General features: G+C 44.9%; 1 protein-coding gene across 1 annotated transcript in view; it reads left to right on the top strand.

The window, feature by feature from the left end:
- Nucleotides 1–23,301, top strand: part of SYN2 (synapsin II) — a 1,078,985-nt gene that overhangs the window by 545,066 nt on the left and 510,618 nt on the right. The window contains exon 5 of the mRNA XM_086938961.1: nucleotides 10,050–10,139. Within this exon, the coding sequence (XP_086795087.1) occupies nucleotides 10,050–10,139 (90 nt within the window). The remainder of the gene's footprint in view (nucleotides 1–10,049; nucleotides 10,140–23,301) is intronic.

Genomic DNA, 23,301 nt, shown 5'->3' on the forward strand with positions numbered 1-23,301 from the left:
ATACAGATTCACTTGCAGGAACAATTGCTTACTGATCATAACCGGGAAAGTCTCGAACCCCTTCAGCCTTCCAGAAGTCACTTATTTGGTGCATATTTCTCGTAAACAGCAAGCATTTCGGCACATCACCCACACACAGACAGTGCAGATTATGAACTAATAAATGCACTTGAATATGACTTCTCATCAACTGGTGGTCTTGGCCACTTTGAAGTCCATTTGGACACAGAACGCATTAGCTGCCCCCTGTCGTCTTGAATCAGAAAGTGCTGTTGTTTGCAATGGCTGCTATTCTGTATGGACACAAGAGACACCTATTGGTGAATCCTGTAAAGCAGCACGCCTTTCCCAAAATGAATGAGCACTGCCTTCCTGCAGACTACCATGCACCCAATATGTACTTGCATAAAGAAAGCAGGAATATCGGGCTGTGTTCATGTTTTTTAAATTACAGAATGACCAGTTGTGAAGTAATAGTAGTTCGATTGGTAAGACCAACCGGGATTTGAGGGTAAGACATAGCTGTCTTCACGGAAACCTCATATGACATAGGTGAAGGAAACAAAATAGAGGTTGACGATAATGATGCCCTCTGATGTATATAGCTTACATTTATTTAATGTTAGCTTATTTATATATATTGTGCAACAATGGCAGAAGCCTAGATTCAAGTCACAGGACAAAAGGAAATTAAAAAATATTGACACAGGAAACCTACAACATGTCACAGTAAAACACGGACACTGGTCTTTTAGATAGCCCGATGAGGCACTCAGGAGTCCATGAGCCATCCACAAATAGAAAGCATGCCTTGTTTCATGTTGATGAGCTCAAGCAGACTTTGACAACGAGCAGTGGCACATTCAATGCTTTCCTTGGTTTTCACAATCAATTTTTCATGACACTCACATAGACCAGTGCCCTACACAGCAATTTTTGATGGCATATCAAATAGGGAGGGATTGTGCACTATGACAATTTTTGGCATCACTCACACGGATGAGTTGTCGTACAAAACGACAATTTTTGGTTACAATCAACCAAGTAGGGTGTTGTGCAAAACTCCAGTTTTTGTCAACACCACTAGAGGGGTGGGACACCTCCACAAGTTTAAAAGTCTTTGAAGAGATGCAAGACCAAATGGAGAGCATGGTTGTGTTATGGTTTCAATATAATGTCTGAGTGGAATACTCAGTAATAATCCATATTTGTAAAGCGCAAACATATCACCCCTTGAGTGGCCAGAGTCACGTGGTGCTGAGATGCCGCCGGCGATCGATCCATGAGCCCCGCGCTCCGGACTCAGCCACACTGGCCGCTGCTCCACACCTCTCCCACTCTTACATGCATAATTATGAAACTAAGGATATACTATACAATTTAGATGCACAGAAAATAATCATAGGCCCAGTGTCATTTTGGAGATAACCAATAGAGGCTATTCAGGTGTAAACATAGCAGGCCTCCACTTGGATAGTGCTTGATAAGAATCTCATAAGCCTTGTTGAGTTATGGTTAAGACGCCCTATCCTCTCATCCTTGGGGTGTGGCATTGTTTCTAGGAGCCGTGGGGGGGGGGGGGAGAGAGGGGGTGCTACTTACTCTGAAGTACCAGCATCTCAACATCAGAGGGAGATGGGGAATTGTGCATGAGGCAAAGTCTAGCGGGTCGGAAATTGCTGTTTCAGAGAAGCATTTAAGAGTCACAGACCAGCTGCAACTTCTATTTAAGGCAGAGTCTAATTTCCTCTCTGGTAGCCACCGGCATGTGTGAGTCGGAAGAAGGTGGGAGTTTCTACTTAATTGTACTGTCTTGCCTGAGGGGAATGTATTCGAGTCCAAGTGTAAACTCTTCCGTTTATCAAACCTCAATCATAATAACAAAGTAAGCAAGGTGGAGCATAATTTTAGGGCGTTTTTGTTGTTCTGTTTTATTAGGGTGTTTTGACTTTTGAGATCTATCCACATTCTTTTCTTGCTAAATGAAAGCAAACAATGAAGAAAGTATCAATGTTACCTCTTCACACTCAATAGGATGAATTTTGTTACCATTCCTCACGCCCTAAATCTTTAAATGTTTGCTTCAACCAGCGCCTGAATTGGTGGATTAAACGTATTGCTTGATTCATTCTGATGTTCTATGCCTGATTGTGTTAAACTTTTTAAATAGTGATTTTAAAATTAAGAAATCTTTACAAGAACTTAATATATTCGCTTTCATTCTTTTTACTGAAATGAGTACTTTCATTGCCCGCTTTTAGTATCTGACATGCAATTGAAAGTGACTGTGTGAAGAATCCTCTATCTTATGAGAAAATGCTTTTAGAGTAACTATTTTATAAAATTCTTAAAGCTATGGATTGTCAAATAAATAATTTAAAACGCCTGACGGATATTGATCGAAGTATAACTTGTCTAGTTTTGATCTTCTGCCATCTTTAGGTCTCGCTAACAGTCAGCATTTAGATGTCTGTTGTCAAAAGACCTCTTGAGAATGATAACAAACTCACATTGAGTTTACAGCCGGCTGATTGCTTTCCATTGGTGGTTGGCTTGGTTGTGACTCATTTGCTTGCATTTTATTCAACTGCTTTCTTTCCTCTTCTTGTATGTGTCCATCACCTAGAGCATAGCTTCATTACAATCCTTTGGATAGAATGACTTTTATCCTTCCTTTTCCTGCTCACTTTCAGGGAACAATTGATTTCCTCTTCTGTTAGGACTCCAAGGGAATGGATCCATTTTCTTGCTTTCTTCTCAAATGCTGCTTCCACCTCAAATACCAGCCACTATGTGCGTTGTGTTGTTCCCAAACCCCACCTCATCCATTGCTTTCACCTTGCTCTCGGCCTCGTGTGGTATTTCTTCCACCCATCATTCTCCATATTGCTCCCTGTTATGTTGATTTGTCTAACACACTAATCACCTGTGTGGGTATTCAGGCGTTTGGCAGGTGTGTAAATGTGTGGTCCCCAAGGTGCTTACACAAAGATCCAGGTCTTCCTTTTCTTGCGGAACTCAAGATGTGAGGAGGAGGCTCTGATGTGTTGAGGGAGGTTATTCCATGTCTGTCTTGGGTACGGTGTAGGAGAATGCGCGACCTCCAGTTATGCTTTTGTGGATGCGGGTAGTGTGTGTGAGTGAGAGTGAGGCAGAGTGTAGGCGTCTGGTGGGTTGGGGAAAGTGCAACCTCACTGTGGTTATGACTGCAAAATGCCTTTTTTCCTCCACCCCCACCCTGACCATTGCTTCCCCCAACCTGGCTTTCTAAAATATATATATTTATGCAACCCCCGCAATCTCTAGCTTGTCCAGAGTTTACCTTGCCCACTCCCCTCTGCCTTTCCCCTCCCACTCCTCCATTGCTCGCCCACCTCCTGTGTTTCTTGAAATCAATATAAACATTGACATGTAACAACTTCATTAAAAGCATGGAGAATCAGCAGTGTTTTAAGCCTGCCGCTGTCAGCTTTCAAATGTCCTAATCTGCAGTTTCTGACTCTCACAGTGGTAATTCCTGATATTAGAAGAGCAGCGTGGTCAAGTTTGCTATATTTGGAATAGTGGTAATAAATGCTGCGCAATGGTGTGCGCAGATTTATTATAACTATTTAAGAAGTGCCACTTTTAGAAGTTGGCATTTCTGTGTGCTATGTGTCTGCCTGCCTGATGTGAAATGCATGTCCGGCTTTTGAGTGACAGGGGCTGGTGAGGTGTGTGTGGCTCCAGGAGGGGCAGGGTGAGTTAGCACTAGGCTGAATGAGACATCTTCATTTGAAGTAGTGGGAAGAGTAGTCCCTTGTCCCTGAATAGGATTGTACCTGCCCTAGCGAATGCTGGCTCTGCCCCCCTGTGGTGTGTCTGATGACGAGCCCCCATCTGACAAAGGGAAAGAGGAGCCTTGTAAATAAAGTGCTCCAATTCCCCCCTGAACCAGTTTGGCTGGTTCCCCCAAACCCCTGTGTCAGCGCAGACAAAGGAGGAATATAATATGAATGTAGAGGCTGTGACAACATGTGGGGAGCTGTTCTTGTGACTGGGGGCTTGTTGCTGCTGCTGGGACTCAGGAGCAACCGCCACGAGGGACTGCTTCCCTGCTGGAGGGCCCTGTGTGCTGGCCTTCCTGGGCCCAGCTTTGCTCCCTTCCCCTATAAGCACTTTTTTCATCCAGCACCTCGTGAACGCTACATTCAAATTGCCAGAGAAGAGCACGTGGGCTCTGCAGCACTGAGCTGCAACTTACGTCCTGGGAATCCCGACGTGGGGATTCCCCTAACTGGATGCCGAGAGGAGCAGGAGCCCACCCCGCATTGAGGTGCCGAGCGGGAGCCTACCCTGCTTTATGGATATTTAAAACAGCAGGTGCCCACCCCGAATGCGGTGCTATTTGGCGGGTGCCCACCCCGCTTATATGAGTATTGCTAAGGCTAGTGTCCACCCCACACATTGCCGCAGCCAGAGAAGTCACCACCGACACCCCGCAAGTCAGGCAATTCGCCTGGTTGGGGGTGGAGCCTCCAGCAGCAGAGACCCGGAAGCAGGAAGTAGGAAGTCCCGCCGCCGAGGGCAATCCAGAGCCTTGCGGGCTACACCTTAAAGAGCTGTGTCCTAGGAGAGGGACCGGGTGAAGAGCTGAGTTTCCCCCTGCAGTGGAGACCAGCTAAGCCTGCAGAGGGGGGGGGCCGAGTTGGGAGTCCGGTGGAGGGGGGTGTGTGAAGGCACATTGCTGGTGCCTTTCCCCATGCAGGAGAGACGGGAGGTGCTGGAGCCAAGCCCCGGTGAGCGGGGCTTCTCTTTTGAATTGTAGGAACCGATCGAGGGTTCCCAGGGCACCGTAGTGCCAAGGCATTTCCCCCCTGCTGCCCCACCTGACAGTGGGCAGCTGCAACATTTGGGCACAATTGTTGGGACCGATAGAGGGTTCCAGGGCACTGTTGTGCCAAGGCATTTCCCCCAGCTGCCCCACTTGACAGTGGGCAGCTGCAACGTTGGGCATAATTAGTTAGAGAATCCCAGTGGGGACCTAGAGGGGCCCAGAGGGCACAGTGAGTGCCAGTACCCACATTTTTGCCAGCACAGTTGCACCGCAATTAGGGCAGATGCCACATTTAGGCCTGCGCCATTGTGCACTTTTGGGATTCTGCTGTTTCTGCAGCCAGCCCTGACATTTTGGGACAGAGGGCATTTGAGCCCCAGTGAAAGGCCTGGGATCTAGTCCATGGTTGGTACCTGTGCGTATTGGAAGGACGCAAGATCCTAAGGGATGGCATAATGTGTTTATGTTAGGTTGTTTATGCCTAAGGTGATGCCTACTGCTAGTGCATGATGTGGTTTATGTCTAATGAGATGCATACAGTGTTTTATGTCTAGTGCCATGCTATAATGTTTTAGGATGATGCTAAATGTGATTTATGCACAATGATTATTGCATAATGTGTTTATACTGGTGAGGCCTATTGCATAATGTGTTTATGCTTAGGAGGTTTGGGCCTAATATGTTTTATGCCTAACGTAATAATGCTGAGGTCATTATTGTACCAGTAGTTACTGGTTGTGTTTTATGTTTACTACCTGCATTCTGATGGTTCAGACCATGGCCCGATTGGCCTGGTCCTGTATATATTCCCCTGTGAATATTGCCTAGTGCCAGTTGGCACTGTGTAAATGTGTGATTATGTTTCTAATGTGTTTATGATAATACAAAGTGATAATACAAAGGCTATTTTTATATAACCTTGCGTGGAGTTTCTTTTGTGGTGTGCCTAGTGTGTTGCTGCTGTGTGTGCGTGTTGCGCAAACGCTTTACACATTGCCTCTGAGATAAGCCTGTCTGCTCGTGCCAAGCAAGCTACCAAGGGGGTGAGCAGGGGGTGTCTTCAGCATGTGACTCCCTTGCCCTGACTAGAGTGGTGGTTTCTGCCTGGCTTAGGCACAAGCTCTAGCCAACCAGAATTCCAATTTCTAACAATTACCTACATTCTACTAATTCGAAGCCACATGATAGCAAACAATATTGAATTATATGTTAAACATTCAGTAATGGTGGCCCTAAATAGAACTGAAGTCTGGGAACCACATAATAAAGAAAGAACATTTTAATGAAGCATTGTAAAACAATTTTTTGTTCAGATCCAGATTTGTATGGTCTTGAAATAATAATTCATATTGAAATCAGTGTGTAAACAGCTTGTTCCAGAAATGATAGGAGAGGCATAGTAGATGTTTAGCAGACTAACGTATAATATCAAAATAAGACATATGCATAGAGGATTACACATTTTAGCTGTAATTGACATACATTTGAAATTGAAAATAAATCCTGCTTCACAATTGACTTTCTAATAAATAAACTGAAAGTCAAAGCACTGCTCTGAGGGTGTTCATCATTCATTGGGAGAAGTCTGATCATTTTCTCTTTAAATCATTTCCCCGTCTTGTACTTATTTCCCTATTTCTGTGTGTCTACTACTTTGGCTAGATAATGACATCTGGCTTTGAGATTGGAGAAGAGACATGTGAAGGACAGAGAGATAATGAGTGGAATTGTTGGGTGAGGTTGGGAAGTTTGAAAGGGAACTAAAAACAGAGACTGAGAGCCTGATGTACAGATTGGAGGATGGGTTACTTCATCACAAATGTGCTGGATATTCCGTCCACCATATTAAAAGTCTATTTTATCATGTAGCATTTGTGGTACAGCCAACAGGATATATGTCATGTCTGTGATTGAGTAACTTGTCTACCAAAACTCTAAATCAGGTATTAAGTAAGAAAATATGTGACAGAGATTTATCAAGAGAGCTGTGATTTAGCGAGGGTAAATTGAACTGGAGAAGAAGGTACAGAGAGACAAAAGAAGAAAAATGGGAGTGGTAGGTATAACAAGAGGAGAGGTTGAAAAATAAAGGTAGCATTAAATCAGTAAGGTGGTTAGAGAAGTGTAATAGAAGAACTGAGGTAGAAAGTGGAGGAGACATAGCAAACACATTGAGAGATAAATTGAGAGGTTTGATAGAGAGAGACAGAAATGAAGATAATGAGTTGAAACATTTGAGAAAGTAAGTGAGTTAGACAAGTGATTTAGAGAGAGGAGTGAGGAAGTGTGGAGAGGTGGTGAGGCGGGGAAAGTAGTAGGAGAAAGGTAGAGAGAGAAGCGAGATGTAGAGAGATGGAGGTAAAGAGAGAGATGGGCTGAGAGAGAATTTCAGCTGACAGAGAGAGAACATGAAAATTGATTAGTTAGCTACAAAAGGGGGTAGAGAGAAAATTGTGCAGGTGACAGATGTTGAAAGGTAAAGAGGCTGAGAGAGGTAGAGCAACAGTAGTGGTGTTGTGAAGGAAAGGTGGAAAGTGTGGTAGAAAGATGTGTTTTGAGAGAAACAGTTGAGGTAAAGTGAAATGAGATAGACATTTGTGGCTAGGAACATAAAGAGGTTTAGATAGAAAAAGAGTGAAAGACAGGTGAGGTAAAGGGGGTGAGTTAAAGAAAGGAGAGAGAAATGAGACAGAGAGGTAGGTGAGTGTGAGATAGAGAGGTGGGGGATTCTACAAAAAGGGGATGTAGACCTAGATGGAGAGGAGGGTAGATAAATAAATAAAGAAGAGAAAAGAGGATAGTTAGTGATTGGTAACAGAGAGAAAGATCAAGTACTTCAAACAAGGTAGAGAAGAGTGAAGTTGAGAAAGGAGCAGTAGAAATATAGGGATGGGAGAGATGCATGACAAACAAAGGGAGCTGAGGTAACGAGGTAGAGAGGGTAGATAGAGCAGTAGAGAGAAAGAGGAGTCTGAGGTCAGGTTGGAAGAGAAAGAAGATTGCAGAAGAGTTAAGTGAGGAGAGAAAGAGTGGTAGATGCAGAGGGAGAGGGTAGAAAACCTGTGATCGAGATATTAACAGATGTGAGACAGAAGGAGAAAGATCATTTTACTCGGGGTAAGGTGGGGTCACTCTGCAATTTTCCACTTTGCTTTTATCTTAAAACATCTCTGAACTTTTGGTTTCTTAGTCCATTTTCCCCTCCATAACACTTCTTTTATAAACTACTGATAACACCTGTATCAGAAGTTATTTTTGTCTACATTTTTGTAACGCAAATCTGCAGCAAAGTGTTAAGGTGAGATTTTTTTATCTACTGCAAATTCAGATTTGCATTGGCTTGCATCCCAAAGTAACACAACGTTGAGCAATGTGCTGCCTTATGTTACTTTGTGTCAAGGGGGGCATTCCATCAGTGGTATTCCCATGCAACCACCCATCCGTTATGACGCAAATTACGATCTGCCAAAAATCACAGACCGGGATTCGCGCCAAGATTCTGCTCCTCCTTGAAGCAGGCACAACATGGAATACAATTTTATTAACCTTGGCTTTCCTACTTTGTATGTGTGCCTCATTGTACAGCACACATGCATAGTGGGGAAAGCCTTAAAGCATACCTTTTCTATTGGAAAGGACCCATTCCGGTGCCAAACCTATGTTTCAGACTAAGCAAATACCCTTACAGTGTGGCGTAAGGGAGTCTGCATTGGTGCATAGCTGCCAAAAGTGTGTCCTCGTAGGCAGGGAAAACAGTGCTACATCTTAGTAAATGTGGCGCTGTTCTGCTCTCTACCTTTCATGCAGCACAGCAACATTAGTTGCTGCATGGCGTTGCATGACTTCTAGGTAAATTTGGCTCCAACAGTGCCTAATTTCTAAAAGAATAACTGCAGACTACAATGTTTTGCTCAGAAGCCCTTGGCCTTTACTACTAAATACTAAGGCTGCATAGTCTTGATTCCACCTCATTCCTCTTTACTCCACCACCAGATACTCCTTTCCCCTTAATCTCACTCTTGCAGGTTCTTTTTCACCCGTACTTTCTCCCAGTGTCACTGTTTTTACATCTTTTGCTTCCTCTCCTTACCCCCTTCTGTGTTTCTCTTTCTCACCCTGGGTCGAAGACTGATGGGGAAAATTAACTACTGGTTCCCAAACATGAGTGCCTGTGGGTTCAACTGCAACCACCAGGTCAAATTAGGCTTTGCCTTAAAAGGTTTCGGGACAAAATCTGTGCTTAGTCACAAAAAGGGCACTGACTGGAGTGAAAAAGTCGGCGGTCATGTATATACTGCCTGTGCTTCATTAGGTAGTGAAATGGGTGATTAGATGGGACATCTGGTCGCATCCTGCAGGCATGGTGTTTGTAAGCATGCATGTTGGCACATACAGAGAAATATCTATACGATATGTATGTATGTATGCAAGTGAGGTGAACATGTATAGTGCAAACATAGCTACAAAGAAAGTCAACAGTGTACAATCACTAAGGGTGCCGGGGCTCCAGTACATCAAGAGTAGGCCTGGACATGAAATTCTGCTTGCGGAATTTGTGGAGTTTTTACCACTCCGCGTAGAGGAGCAGAGCTTTTTCCTTGCTCGCGCTTGCCAATGTTAAGTTGGCGACCATGAGCGAGGAAAATCTTACTCCAGACCACCTCCTAGCAAAATTTCTCAATGAGGGCGGTTGCGGATGGCCACGACTGCTCGCGTTGAGAAACCTTCCATTTTGCGTTGAGGAAGCTGCTGCTCAAGTAGAACATGTACTCGACTGGCAGAAAGAAGCTGTACATGGTGCAGTTCAAATACTTGGTGCTAAAAACTGCATAAACAGAGTAACCTAACGCACTCTGCAGCTTGCAGAACTCCTCATAGTGTGGCGGAGAATTTTGGGTACTCCACGAACTCCGCCCAGGCCTAATCAAGTACTGGTAAGGGAAGGAAAGCGTATGCGTGACAGAAGCAGACAAACGAGTTCACTTCTATCATTGGAGCCTGTACTTCTGTCTGTGCTGACATTCACGCCATTTTTGAGCAAAGTTTGCTTTTTTAAACGAACTCTTTTTAATGATCTTCTTCGCAGAATTTGCAAAAAATCCCAAATGTACTCTCGGTTCAGTGTATTTTGCTCTGCATGTTAGAGGCAATGACTTCTGGGAGTAAAGAGCTGTAAGTAAACTAACTGTGTAGTAATTATTTATTGATAAACGTTGCTTGTTTATTTTTACAGTTTGCCCAGTTGGTGTCCACGTATAAGGCCTTGGGCCCAGAGAAATTCCCTCTGATCGAACAGACATTTTACCCAGACCACAGGGAAATGGTAGGTGTACACAAATTACTACTTTAACTTTGTCTGCATCCAAGCAAAACGAATATAATGTGTTTTCGCCTTAAATGACACTGTTGTGTATGTTACTGGCTATCACAGAGAGCTGCCTTCTGCAGATGTGCATGTTATTCAGGCGTTCAAGAGATTATAGAGAGGTACTGATGCGGACAAAATATTCGGCGGGCTCAATACGGAACGAGAAGAGGCCCTTGAAATTGAATACAGATAAACTTGTTGAGATGATGTCTGGGTAATTTGCTATCATCATATTGCCTAAGGCTCGTACAAGTTAAAGTCATTGGATTGAATATGACTGTGAAACATGTTTCTTCAAGGGCATCATAGTTGTACGCATTTTGAAAACTCGTGCTTGTTTTTTGACATGAGCGAAATCTCAAGTAATTTCTCGATGTTCTGTATTTTGTGTGATTTTTGCTTCCACGCTAATTTCATCCCTAATACTTTTTAGAGCCCAATATAAATTGTGGAACTGACCTGTGCTATGGTTGCAAGTCATTTTCTTCTAGAACTAGTCAGTATTTCATGTGTTTTTAGCATACGATGTATAGCTAGCCGAAAATACAGTTCTCAAGCAGATGATCAGTGAGCATAATCTTTGCAAAAATTACATGTTTTCTGTACTGACAAAATGTCAAATTTCACCCACCCAAATTTGTCGAATTAGGGTCGGACTGGGACAGAAAATATGCCCCGATACCAAAATAAAAGTAGCTATGTTTTAAAGTATACAGTACGGTATAAAGAGTAAGTTACCGTTTATAAAGTGCATTTTTGAGGCCACATTGTAAGTTGACAGTGCGGTATAAAGGCCAGGTTACCGTGAATACATTGTATCATTCAGGCTATGTTGTAAAGGATACAGTGCAGTTTAAAAGCCAAGTTACCATGTATAAAGTGCAATATTCAGGCCATGTTGTAAAGTATGCAGTGCGGTCTAAAGGCCAGGTTGCTATACATCGAGTATATCATTCAGGCCAGGTAATAAATCATGCTTTGCAAACACAAGGAGATGATGGACGGAGCGCTGAAACTTTTGAGACACTCACCCCCAGTCACAGATCTGGGTTCAATCCATCATTGTTCTTTAGTTCACTTCACCACCCCAGTTCAGAAACAGCTATATGCAAATCAGATTTGACCCTGTGCCTCATGGGAACAGTCCAGCCCCAAGTGCCAAGCCATTTCTTCCCTGGATCAGAAAGAAGCATCCAACCTGAAAGAAGCATCCTAGGACCGGTTTCAGGCTAACAGCCTTCTTCAGCCAGGCTAGCTTGAATCCAGTGGCAAAGTGAGCAAGGGACCCACGTCTGGGCATACCCTGCCAACTTAGGACGAACAAAGCAAACACAAGGAGATGATGGACAGAGCACTGAAACTTTTCAGACACTCACACACAGTCACAGATCTGGGTTGAACCCATTATTGTGCTTTAGCTCACTTCACCACCCCAGTTCAGACACAGCTATATGCAAATCGGTCTTGACCCTGTGCATCATGGGAACTGTCCAGCCTGAACTGCCAAGCCATGTTTTCCCTGGAAAAGAAACATGCATCTTGGGACCAGTTTTGGGCTAACAGCCCTCATCAGCCAGGCTAGCTTGAATCCAATGGCAAAGTGAGCAAGAGACCCACGTCTGGGCACACCCTGCCAACTGAGGGCGAATAAAGCAAACACAAGGAAATGATGGACGGAGAGCTGAAACTATTCAGACACTCACTCCCAGTCACACATCTGGGTTGAATCCATCATCGTTCTTTAGCTCACTTCAACACCTCAGTTCAGACACAGCTAAATGCAAATCAGTCTTGACCCTGTGTCTCATGGGAACAGTCAAGCCCGAACGGCCAAGCCATCTCTTCCCTGGACCAGAAACAAGCATCTTGGGACCGGTTTCGGGCTAATAGCCCTCATCAGCCAGGCTAGCTTGAATCCAGTGGCAAAGTGAGCAAGGGACCCACGTCGGGGCGTACCCTGTCAACTTAGGGCGAACAAAGCAAACACAAGGAGACGATGGACGGAGCACTGAAACTTTTCAGACACTCACCCCCAGTCGCAGATCTGGGTTGAATCCATCATCGTTCTTTAGCTCACTTCACCACCCCAGTTCAGGCACAGCTATATGCAAATCAGTCTTGACCCTGTGCCTCATGCCTTCACGCATGCCTGACCCTATAATAGGATCAGGCATGCCTTCACGCATGCGCACTGCAGTTCTTCCTGTGAATTGAATTCTAGGAGCCAGCTGGAGCAACGGGAGACTAGTGCAGCCAGCAGCAGGAGTAGGTACGTCCTACACTCCTGTCCTCCTGGCACTGGTAAACTCCGTTCCGCTGCGAGTGCAGAGTTTTTGACAACTTTGCACTCCAAATGAATGCGGAGGTCAACAACTATGCATACTCTATGAATTCTGGTGTGGGGTGTCCAAGGGAGGTACAGATGCACCAGAAGAGGATCATGAGGTAATGCATGTGTCTCCGCTTCTGCTTTTGCTCCTTCCTGTGGAAGACGATTCTCCTTCCAATGGAAGATGTATCAAGGGGTTAGGATCATTACTCACTCTCACCTACTAGCGTGGAAAGGCCATAGATGTGCCCAGGTAAGACTCGTTCTGAAGGTTTAGCATTGTACAGAGGTTCCAGTTGTTTTCTGGAGCGGAGCAGTTGTGAGTTAGCGAACAAGATCGTTACAAATGTGGTGCATATCTGCATATCGTGGCAGTGTTGAACTTGTGAAGACAAGCTGTGTAGGTGTTTTGCAAGGTAGGGGACACTGCATGTATGTTTGCTCTCTGCAGATTATGTTTATGGTAACATCAGGGAATCAACAGATAAAACCGGACCACTAGCAGCCAAAACAGCCCACACACCTCCCTGTGAGACAAGCCCTTCTGAAACTTCCAGGCTGCTCTATTTTGGAGTTGAACTCGGGTCACAGATCACCGATTGTGATTACTTTAATAATGGATTTTAAGATTGTTCTATCCTTCTCATTGTATGTAAGATACTACATTTAGGCCTTCCTTCAGAGATCGCCAAAGGAGCATAAATCTCATACTAAATGTGTAGTAAGTTGTATCTTTGACCTTTAACATGTTTTTCCAGTTTAAATAACAGATTTTTCTCCATAAAGTATGTGATCATACAGCTGCGGCTTTTTCAGCACCAGTAAATGCTCATTGGAAACTATGTTTCTGCAAGCTATTTCCCATTAATGTGCACTTTATAGTAAAATCGCATGTCCCAGGTGCAGTCACACACTTACAGGCGGCTATTAAAAAAGGTTTTTCTGTTTCTATCCTACAGCTACAGTGGTCATCCATTGCAGCTTACAGGTGCCCATAGGTTAATTTATCTACAATAAAATCCTTGGCTTCCAGACAATTCACTGTTTTTGATATGTTAAGGTCAAACGAGAGGGAATTGTTACCACCCTGGATCTTCATCTGGTTTCCGCAGTTACAAAACCACTCTTTGAAGTATTGTAAGAACTACTGGCTACATTTTTGGCTCTCAATGTCATCTTTTTAGGTGTAATGAGAATTGGAGGTTTGGGCTAGTTGTTCTGCCACCATCCATTCTTGAGGGTGCTTGATGATAAGTTTGTTTTGACACTGGATCCTGAGATTTTCTTCTCAAAGTCAATTCTGAGTTCCACAGGGAGCAGGTAGTCATTTTTTCCAGTTTTATGTCCAAATCCTTCTTCAGAAGAATCCCCGTTTATATTTTAAATGTTGAGAGAGGTGTTAAGATATATTTGCACAGGTATCTGGAATACAGAAAATAGAAATGGGACAGTCTTTTCTGTAATTTTGGGTTTCCACTAAAGACTGCAAATCCTCAAAATCAACGATGAGTGAGTTCTTGTATAACGCCTGTAATCTCTTTATTGATCAGCTAGCAGATAAATAATTTAAAGCTTTGTTCAGTCTAGCTCCACCAAAGGGATGTGGTGTCATGTGGAGAATGGGCCCCCAAGCACATTAATTCTGCACATCATTAAAGACACTACATAAATAGCACCTTTTCTAAAATAAGTGTCACACAGCACTACGCATATTCTCTCGAGCTGCGAGAAGCATTGATTTTGTTTTCCAATATATTGACATAAAAGAGGTACATAAATAAAAAGCAGATAGCTACTGTCACCCAACTCGTTTGTTGACAAGAGCAGTTACAAGACAGAGCAGAGGCCACAGCAAGGCATGCCTGATTCTCTGCAGGTTCAAGGGTCTGATGCTGTGTGCAGGTGGCTGTCACCTGTCCATTTTTGTACTTCGAGTTATCTAAGGGAGCATGTCAGCTAACCCTTGAATCAGCAGTACCTGTGCCAGGATACAAGAGGCATTCTCAGCCTCCAGAGTGCCCATTGAGCAGCTGTTTTCAGTACTGGCACATTCATAAAGACATGTGAGCAGTAAAAAACGTTATGGGTGAAAAAACCTTTGCTGCGAGCAATTATTTTCAACTAATACAACGCCGATCTTTTTGATCATCATTATAAGCTTGGAAATGATAAATCATTCAATGTTTATGGCGTGCAACATATATTATTATAGAGGTTAGCTTTCATTAGCGGGGTTGTTTTCCTTGAAAGGGTTATTTTTGCATGCATCTCCAACACACCACATTCGGACATGATACACCCAGTTTTAAAGCCCCAAAATACCTTTATTTGATCATTTTTCCACCTAAAATTGGCTTCATTCCAAAGTAAGCCATTAGGGAAAATTAATTCACTCAATTGTATTTTTTCAAAATCTCCCTCTTTCCTTCTTCCATATGTTGGCATGCTTGCAAGTGACTTCAGGTAGACAAGAAGAAAGAATTGAGAGTTGTCAATGATTTAACTAGGAACCCCAACACCTAAACTAAAGGTCCTCAAGTACAAATATACGTTCTGAATGGTCTGGCGAGACTGTATGATGTTATATCGGGGGTCTTTAGACTGCGATACGTCTACAATGCAGTCATTACAACGCAAGTCGTTACAACGAGGAGCTGGACTTAGGAACAGTATGATTTACTATTCCAACTCCAGCCTACGTAACAGTAAGGGAAGTGTTGGAATAGTAAATCATACTATTCCTTAGTGTATAGTGCTATCCAGCGCAAGTCGTTGTAACGACTTGCGTTGTAATCGCCACGTTGTAAACGTATTGCTGTGTAAAGACTGCGTTGTAACGGATTTCTCCCGTCTGACGATTCCTCCTCCCCTACGGAGATTATGGAAAAACAGGAGTCATTGAAGATGAATGCAAAACACCTCACTCTGGTCCTCATAGTGTGCTGTATATTATACTAACATAGTTTCCAGCCACCCAACATCTTCTAGTGCTATTACCCCATCCAAAATGTTAACAAAAATAACCTCTTGCTACCCTAGCTCACCACCCTCTCAATAGTCCCACCACAAGCAAACACATAACATACCTGGCAAACTGCCTACTTTCGGTAAATTCCAGAGCACGCTCCTCCAAGCCCAAAAGTTGAATAATATCTAGTAGACGGACAAACAGCTGATCATCACCGGGACATTCGCCTGGGTAAGAAAGCCTACCTGGCAGGGAGGATAGAAGCTGCCTCTAATTCCTGCAAGGAGATTTTCTCTATAGTTAGAGAATTTATATCCCCACGGACCAACATCTCTGAGGAGGGACCCTCTGACTCTTGGGCTGCTGATCTTGCTAGTTTTTTTACTAGCAAGATCCAACTTATACAGGATTCTTTTCCATCGGCTGTACCCGCGGAGCGAATTAACTCTGAAGCCAACCGATCGCCCCCGGCTTCGCCAGGCTTGACGGTGGGCGTATTTCCACCTATATCTGCGCCCGCCTCTTTAGCACTTATGGGCAATTTGAAATCGGGCTCGCCCCTGGACCCATGCCCTGCTAAAATTCTGGCAAAATTGGCCGAGGTGGTTAATCCATTGGCTAACCCGCTACTGAATCTCTCGCTGAGCCAGGGAGTGGTTCCGCAGGCTTGGAAGCAGGCAATGGTCATCCCGCTGCTCAAAAAGCCTGGTCTGGATCCAAAGGCCCCAGTCAACTACCGGCCTATTTCTCTGCTGCCGGCTCTTACGAAAATTGTTGAAAAGCACGTGCAGACGGTGCTGTCCAATTTTCTTGAGTCGAATGAGATTCTGCATGCCACCCAGTCGGGCTTTCGCCCAAATCTCAGCACGGAGACTGCGCTCCTCGAGGTCTCAGAAACTATTAAAGGGGTTTTGGACACTGGGGGCAAAGCCATGCTGGTGATGCTGGATTTGTCGGCGGCTTTCGACACCGTCCCCCATAACGGTCTTCTCACAAGACTCTATGAGATAGGACTACGGGGGACGGTTTCAGCTGGTTTTCCTCCTTTCTTGCTGGCCGCCGGCAAACGGTCTGGGCCTCGCCAGATTCCGCCGTGATGCCGCCTCTGGGAGTCGGGGTCCCTCAGGGCTCTATCTTGAGCCCGACCCTCTTTAATATCTTCATGACCCCTTTGGCGGCGTTGGTGGAGTCGTTCGGGGCCCGGATCGTATCCTATGCAGACGACACTCAGCTCCTCTTCTCGTGCAAGAGAGGAGGAGACTTTGATGGGGAGAGTATCCGGGATTGCCTTGGGGCTGTGTTTCAATGGTTTCAACTGAACAGCCTCAAGTGCAATTCCGATAAGTCCGAGGTACTTTTCTTTGGGTGTGATACGGAGCCAGATTGGCAGGCTTGGTGGCCTACCAATATGTTCCCCCCAACTTGTTCATCCCAAATGGCTAAGAACTTGGGGGTCAAGATGGACAAGGGGTTGACCATGAAATCTCAGATCCTGGGGGTGTTGGGCATTTGCTTCGGCCTCCTTAGGATGCTGCGGAGGTTTCTTCCCCTCTTATCGGAGGAGCACAGGAAGCTGACTGTGCAGGCCCTGATAGGCTCTAGGTTAGATTACTCTAACGTTCTGTACCTGGGCCTGCCAGAGTACTTGCTACAGTGGCTCCAAGTTGTGCAGAATGCTGCGGCGAGAGCGATTTTTGGATTGAACAGACACGCTAGTGCTGTGGGCTTGCTCCAGACCCTGCACTGGCTCCCAATCCGCAAGCGGATCGCCTTTAAGGCTTTGACCTTGACATACAAGGCCCTCCATGCGACGGGAGCAAAGTACCTCCAAAGGAGACTTTCCTTCTACCGACCGGCTCGCTCTCTGAGGTCAGAATCCCTGTTTTTGGCGACTGTCCCGCGAGTGAAGAGAGCGCGCTTGGGAGGTCGCTCCTTTGGACTACTGGCGCCACAGCTGTGGAACTCTCTGCCTCTTACACTTCGGGGAGCCACCAGCTTACTAGCTTTTAGAAAGGACCTCAAAACCTGGTTGTTCACCCAGTAGGCCTTTTTTTGCTTGTTGTTTTCTTTCTGTTTGTGACACTTTCTCTTTTAATGTGTTATGTTAGTATACTGCAGCCTACCTTAAATAAAAGCGCCGGGACACTCTTTTTGAGTAGCCGCGCGCTCTACAAAAGCCATTTTAACATAACATAACATAACATAACATAACATCTATCTCCTTTTGTTCTGAGGTATGCCAATTTTATTTTGCTTGGTGACCTTAATATCCATTTAGAGGACCTACATGCAGCCAAGGTACTGCACTCACAGGAGATCTGAATGTTTTAAGTCTAGCTCTCTGTAATTTAACCGCCATTCATAAAGCTGGCCACCTCATGGTTCCAATTTTTCCCAAAATGGAGAACCTCCTTACAGCGGCACTTGGCAGTCCCATTTATTATTAGAACTTCATCACTGCCATATAAGGGACCTCCCAACCATATAATCAAGTCCAGGAACTGTTTTAAACTGGACGCCCCATGCTTGAATTCACTGCTTTGAAGTTCTAAATCAGATTTAAAGAAAAGGTCGAAGCTGATCAGCCTTTGATGCTCCAATGGATTAGAAACTGCCTGGAATCTGTTCTTCCATCAACATTTAAGGCTTCAGTTAGATCCCATCCTCCAGCCCCGTTTCAATGGCATGCTTCATTTAGAGAAAATCTTTGCAAGGGTTTCGAGAGACTCTGGAGTAAGATGCACAACCTGGAGGCTAAAGCCAAATATAAAACTGCTATTAATAAATAGTACACACTGTGCAGAACAGAACGGGCATTTATTACTCAGATAACATTTCTCATGCTCAAAATTATCTTAAGATGCTTTTTCATGTGGTCAAAGAACTGACTGACCCGAGCACATTTTCCTCTGCACTTCCCCACTCTCAATGTGCAGAACTAGCTCACTTTTTTGTTGGAAAGGTGGCTATAATTCAATTGCAATTGGCAGCCAGCCACAAGGCAGGGATAACAGCTGAGGATACTGATAGTGGCATGGTGCATACCTTTTGATTGTTCCTATTCATCCTCAGGATATGTCAGTCCCAGCCCAAAAAATGGAGTCCTTGACTCCGCTTGACCTTTCTGGATTCTTCTCCATCTTGCTATCAATCAAATCAGGTTTTCTCTAGACCACCTTCCTCCAGTCAAGTTGGGGTTTCTTGATCCAGACTTGTTGCAAGTGGTCGTCGAGTTGCTCAATTCTACACTTCATGAGGACTGTTTTCCATGGTCGTGAAAACATGCCATGGTCCTCCGCTTCTAAAGAAGCCCAATCAAGATTTGGCTAATTTTAGACCCATCTCCGTGCTGCCCGTCTTTTCCTAAATTTTGGTAAAGCATGTAAACTCATGGCTCATTCCTTTGTGGAAGTCCAGCAATTCCTTCACCCCTCTCAGACAGGTTTCAGGGCCGGGCACAGTATGGATTCCACTCTCCTAGGAGTCACAGAACACCTAAAACAGCTCCTAGATAAGGGTGGTACAGCTTCGCTAATTCTATTAAATCTCAGCACAGCCTTCGATACTGTGTGCAACTCCAGCTTGCTGGACAGGCTGGTGACACGGGGCCTTGATAGAACAGCCCTAGCTTGGCTGACCTTCATGGAAGGTAGGTCATTCCAAGTTTGTTCATCAGAAGAAAGGTCAGGGATCTGTGCCTTGACCTCTGGGCCCCTTGGCCCGGGGCCTCTTGAGTCCCATGTTGTTTAATCTGTATATTCACCCTCTCGTGGATGTGGTGGAGAGTTGCGGCCTGACACTGTATTCATTGGGATTGGCTGATGACACACAAAGTTCTTTCCCAAATGGCTAGCAATTGCTTAAACTCAACAATGATAAGACCGAGGTTATGGTGCTAGGTAGGAATCCACAGCTCTGGGGTTCACAACACTGGCCTGAGTCCCTAGGGAGTCTCCCAACACTATCTCCCAAAGTAAAAAGCTTGGGGTGCTGGCTGGATGAAAACCTCTCTATGCAACCCTAGTGGCCAAAGTGGCCTTCATTTGTTTTGCCGTGATGAAGTGGGTAAGGAAGATCATTTGGATCATTCCTCACACAGCACAAAGAACATTTATTCAAACCTTAATACTCTCACGAGTTGACTATGGTGACATTCTCTATTTGGGAATCGAGAATCTATTTGTAACCAACAGGTAATGCAGAACTCAGCTGCGAGACTCCTGTATCGGCTCCCGAAGTATGTCCCAGCTACGCCTCTCCTCTGTGAACTGCACTGGCTTCCAATTGAAAAGGGAGTTCAAATTAAAACTCTGGACTAGGCCCTCTCTATATTCAGGGTCTGCTGACTCACTATCTGCCCAAGGGGAAAAGAAAAACCTGGAATAAGGCTCTCTGCCTTGTGCCCAGAATCCGCCTGGCATGTGTAGGAGGTTGTTCCTTTGCATATTTAGGTCATAAACTTTAGAATGACGTCCCAAAATTCCTAAGACACTGTACATCTTTGCTGTAGTTTCGTAGGAGTCTAAAGACCTGGTTAGTCTAATCCTCTAGCTAGACATTTCTACCTATGCTTAGCACAGGGAAACCCCCTGGGTAGCCGTGTGTTCTATACGTGGAAATAATAATAATAATTTCCATTCCTTCTCTACCGAAACCCACACCATCATCACCACTCACTAGCAGAATGAGAGCTGGTCAACAACATGGAATGCATTTTCTTGTCAGTTACGAGCTGCAGAGACTTGAAGCTAGAGGAGAAGAATGTGTTTGGGAGCCGCACAGAGTCACATGTGTTCCTCTTCCTCCCTCAGGTCTCTGGAGACCCCACACAATGAAGGAGAAACTGATGAATTCTCATCTGTGGTTTCTCTACTTCAGTTTGATCTCTAGCGACCTGGCAGCTGAGACAAGGATAAGTCAGGGGAAGTGACTTCTTCCTTCCCTGTTTGACACCATCGCTGTGATGAACAACTTTTGTTTGTGAATGCTGTGACGTGAGAGCAGTAAATAACTGGATTTCACACCTGACATTCACCACAAACACCAGCATTGGAAGCCACGCTCACCACTGTAACTATCTTTATAAATATTACTGTACTTTATGTCATAAAGAGAACCATGATTGTCTGATTAGTTAGTTATAAAATAGTCTACATTCTTGCACAAGAGTTACTGTTAATCATGCAAGGCACAATTTCAGGACTGGGATTTTGAATAGGAAGTTATCCAGCAACTAACATTGTGGCAAATTCAATCTGCAAATAGGAGGATCAGCTTGCCTTTATGCCCAAGGTGCATAAGGTACACATTGAATGAGGGTACCAAATGGGATGCATTCAACACTCACATTCTGTAGGATGAACTCCATACTATTCGCCATTGTGCAACTAAAGCACCACTTGTCCAAAATGCAGTATTGGCCCAGCTATGTGAGGCAGTCCATGAAAGTGTTCTCTCCCGAGCAATTTAATTGCTGCTCCTTGTGTCAAGATAATTTTAACAGAGCCATAAATGCCTAGATGAACCATACAGTTGGAAATATATGAACCATAGAATTAAGCAGATTTGGAATTTTAACTTGACCAGTATTATTTTGCAGGTAAGAGGAACAGTGTTCTGTATTGACATCTGTAAAGTCCCAAGAGCAAGATGTCGGTTTCTACCTCCTCTTCTGCAATTGAATGAATGAATGAATGAAATATCATTTATAATGCGCAACTATGCCCAATGGGCGTCAAGGCGCCTAAGCCAAATAACCAGCTGACAGCAGACAGAAACAGAGCCTACTGGTATGCCTTAATAAAGAGCCAAGTTTTCAGTGACTTCCTAAAGAGGTCGAGGGAAGGAAGTAGTTTGATTTCAAGGGGGAGTGAATTCCACGTCAGAGGTGCCAGTATGGAGAAAGCTTTGCTCCCCCATCTAGCCTTCTTGGCTCTGGGAATTACCAGCTGATTAAGCTCGCTGGATCGTAAACATCTGCTCGGAACATATCTGGTAAGTAATGATCCAAGGGCATCAGCCGAGCCTGCAGTTAGAGCCTTATATGTAAGGCAGAGAAGTTTAAAAGTGATCCTTGAGGGAATGGGGAGCCAGTGGAGGTTCTTCCTCGCTAGGGTCATAGATGCCAACCAGGGCAGAGCGAGAGCAAACCGCGCTGCAGCGTTCTGTATGACCTGCAAACGCTGAAGCAGGCCCTTGTTGGTCCCGGCGTATACTGAGTTTCAGTAGTCAAGCCTTGAGCCAACAAGGGCAATCACCACCTGTTTCCGTGCCTGTGGGGACAGATAGTGCTCGATCCTTTTCAGGGTCTTGATGACACCCCAACATGTAGCCACCGTTCTGTTTACCTGAAGCTCCATGGAGAGCTGGGTGTCAAAGATGACGCCTAGGTTCCTGGCAGATTGTGTAGGTGTAGGGCAGCTACCTAAAGAGGGAGGCCACCAATCACCTGACCACATGTCCTGGTCCTTGCCAAAGACCAGGACCTCTGTCTTGTCCCCGTTCAACTTTAGGGAGTTAGAGACCATCCACTCTGCAACAAGTTGCATGCAGGCCCTAAAGTTAGAAGCAGTTTCACTTACAGAGTGGGTCAGGGATGCCACAATCTGCGTGTCGTCAGCATACGACACTACCTCCATCCCCTGAGATCTTACTAGTCTTGCAAGGGGGGCCACGTAGATGTTGAACAGGGTCGGACTCAATGCCGACCCCTGTGGCACCCCACATTGCAAAGACTTAGCAGGGGAGAGGTAATCACCTAGCATGACACGCTGCTCTCGTTGGTGTAGGAAGGAGCTCAGGAGGCTGAGCGCCGGTCCATCTACCCCTGCCTCCCTTAACCGAGATGTTAAAGTCAGGGGAGACAGGGTGTCGAATGCTGCTGAAAGATCTAGCAGCACCAGTACGGTGGTTAGACCCAAATCTACTTTTCTGCGGATGTTATCCATGACTTTCGTCAAGGCAGACTCCGTGCTATGCAGCTTTCTGAAGCCATGTTGGGACCCGTCCAGGAAGCCTGAGGTGTCAAGGAAGTTTGAAAGATGGAAATTCAAATGGGTCTCCAACATCTTAGCAGGGGCCGGCAGCAGAGAGATGGGTCTAAAGTTCTTCAGCACTCCGGGATCTAAGGTGGTCTTTTTCAGAAGCGGCTTTACAATGGCTCTCTTCCAGAGTGACGGAAAGATGCCCTGTTCCAAGGCTCCATTCATTACTTCCAGCATCGGGGGAAGAATGATCTCTCTGCAGTTCTTAAGTACTTTCAGAGGAACTGGATCAAGTGGGGATGAAGATTTTGTTTTGTCCAACAGGCTATTAAGATCTTCCAAAGAGAGAGCAGGGAAATGTTCAAAGGACTGAGGGGGATCTTTATTCCAAGCTTCCAGTCGTTTGATTTGCGAGAAGTCCTCCAAACTAAGCAAGTTCCTCTGCGACTTTAGGGCTATGTAAATATCGTCTATCTTTTTGTAGAAAAAGTCTGATATGTCATCACATAGCTCCTGGGAAGCAACTACTGGGTCAGGAACCTGAAGAGAGCATAGGGAGTCTACTATTTTGAAAAGCTCTTTGGAGGATGTTAGGGAACAGGTTAGGTTGGAAAAATAGTCCTGTTTTTCCTTGATGACTCTCTTTTTGTACTCTCGTAGTAGACTCTTATAGCCTTCTCTATCTTTGTGATCCCAGGATTTACGCCAGCCACGTTCCTTCTGTCTGCATTTTTGTCTGAGAAGCCTCAGATCGGCGGAAAACCAGGGGGCAGATGGCTTCTGTCTAGCTGCAGATTTCAGGGAGGGGGGAGCTAGTTCGTCAGCGGCTCTAGTGAT

Source organism: Lissotriton vulgaris, chromosome 9 (assembly GCF_964263255.1).
Source record: "Lissotriton vulgaris chromosome 9, aLisVul1.2, whole genome shotgun sequence".
NCBI lineage: Eukaryota > Metazoa > Chordata > Amphibia > Caudata > Salamandridae > Lissotriton > Lissotriton vulgaris.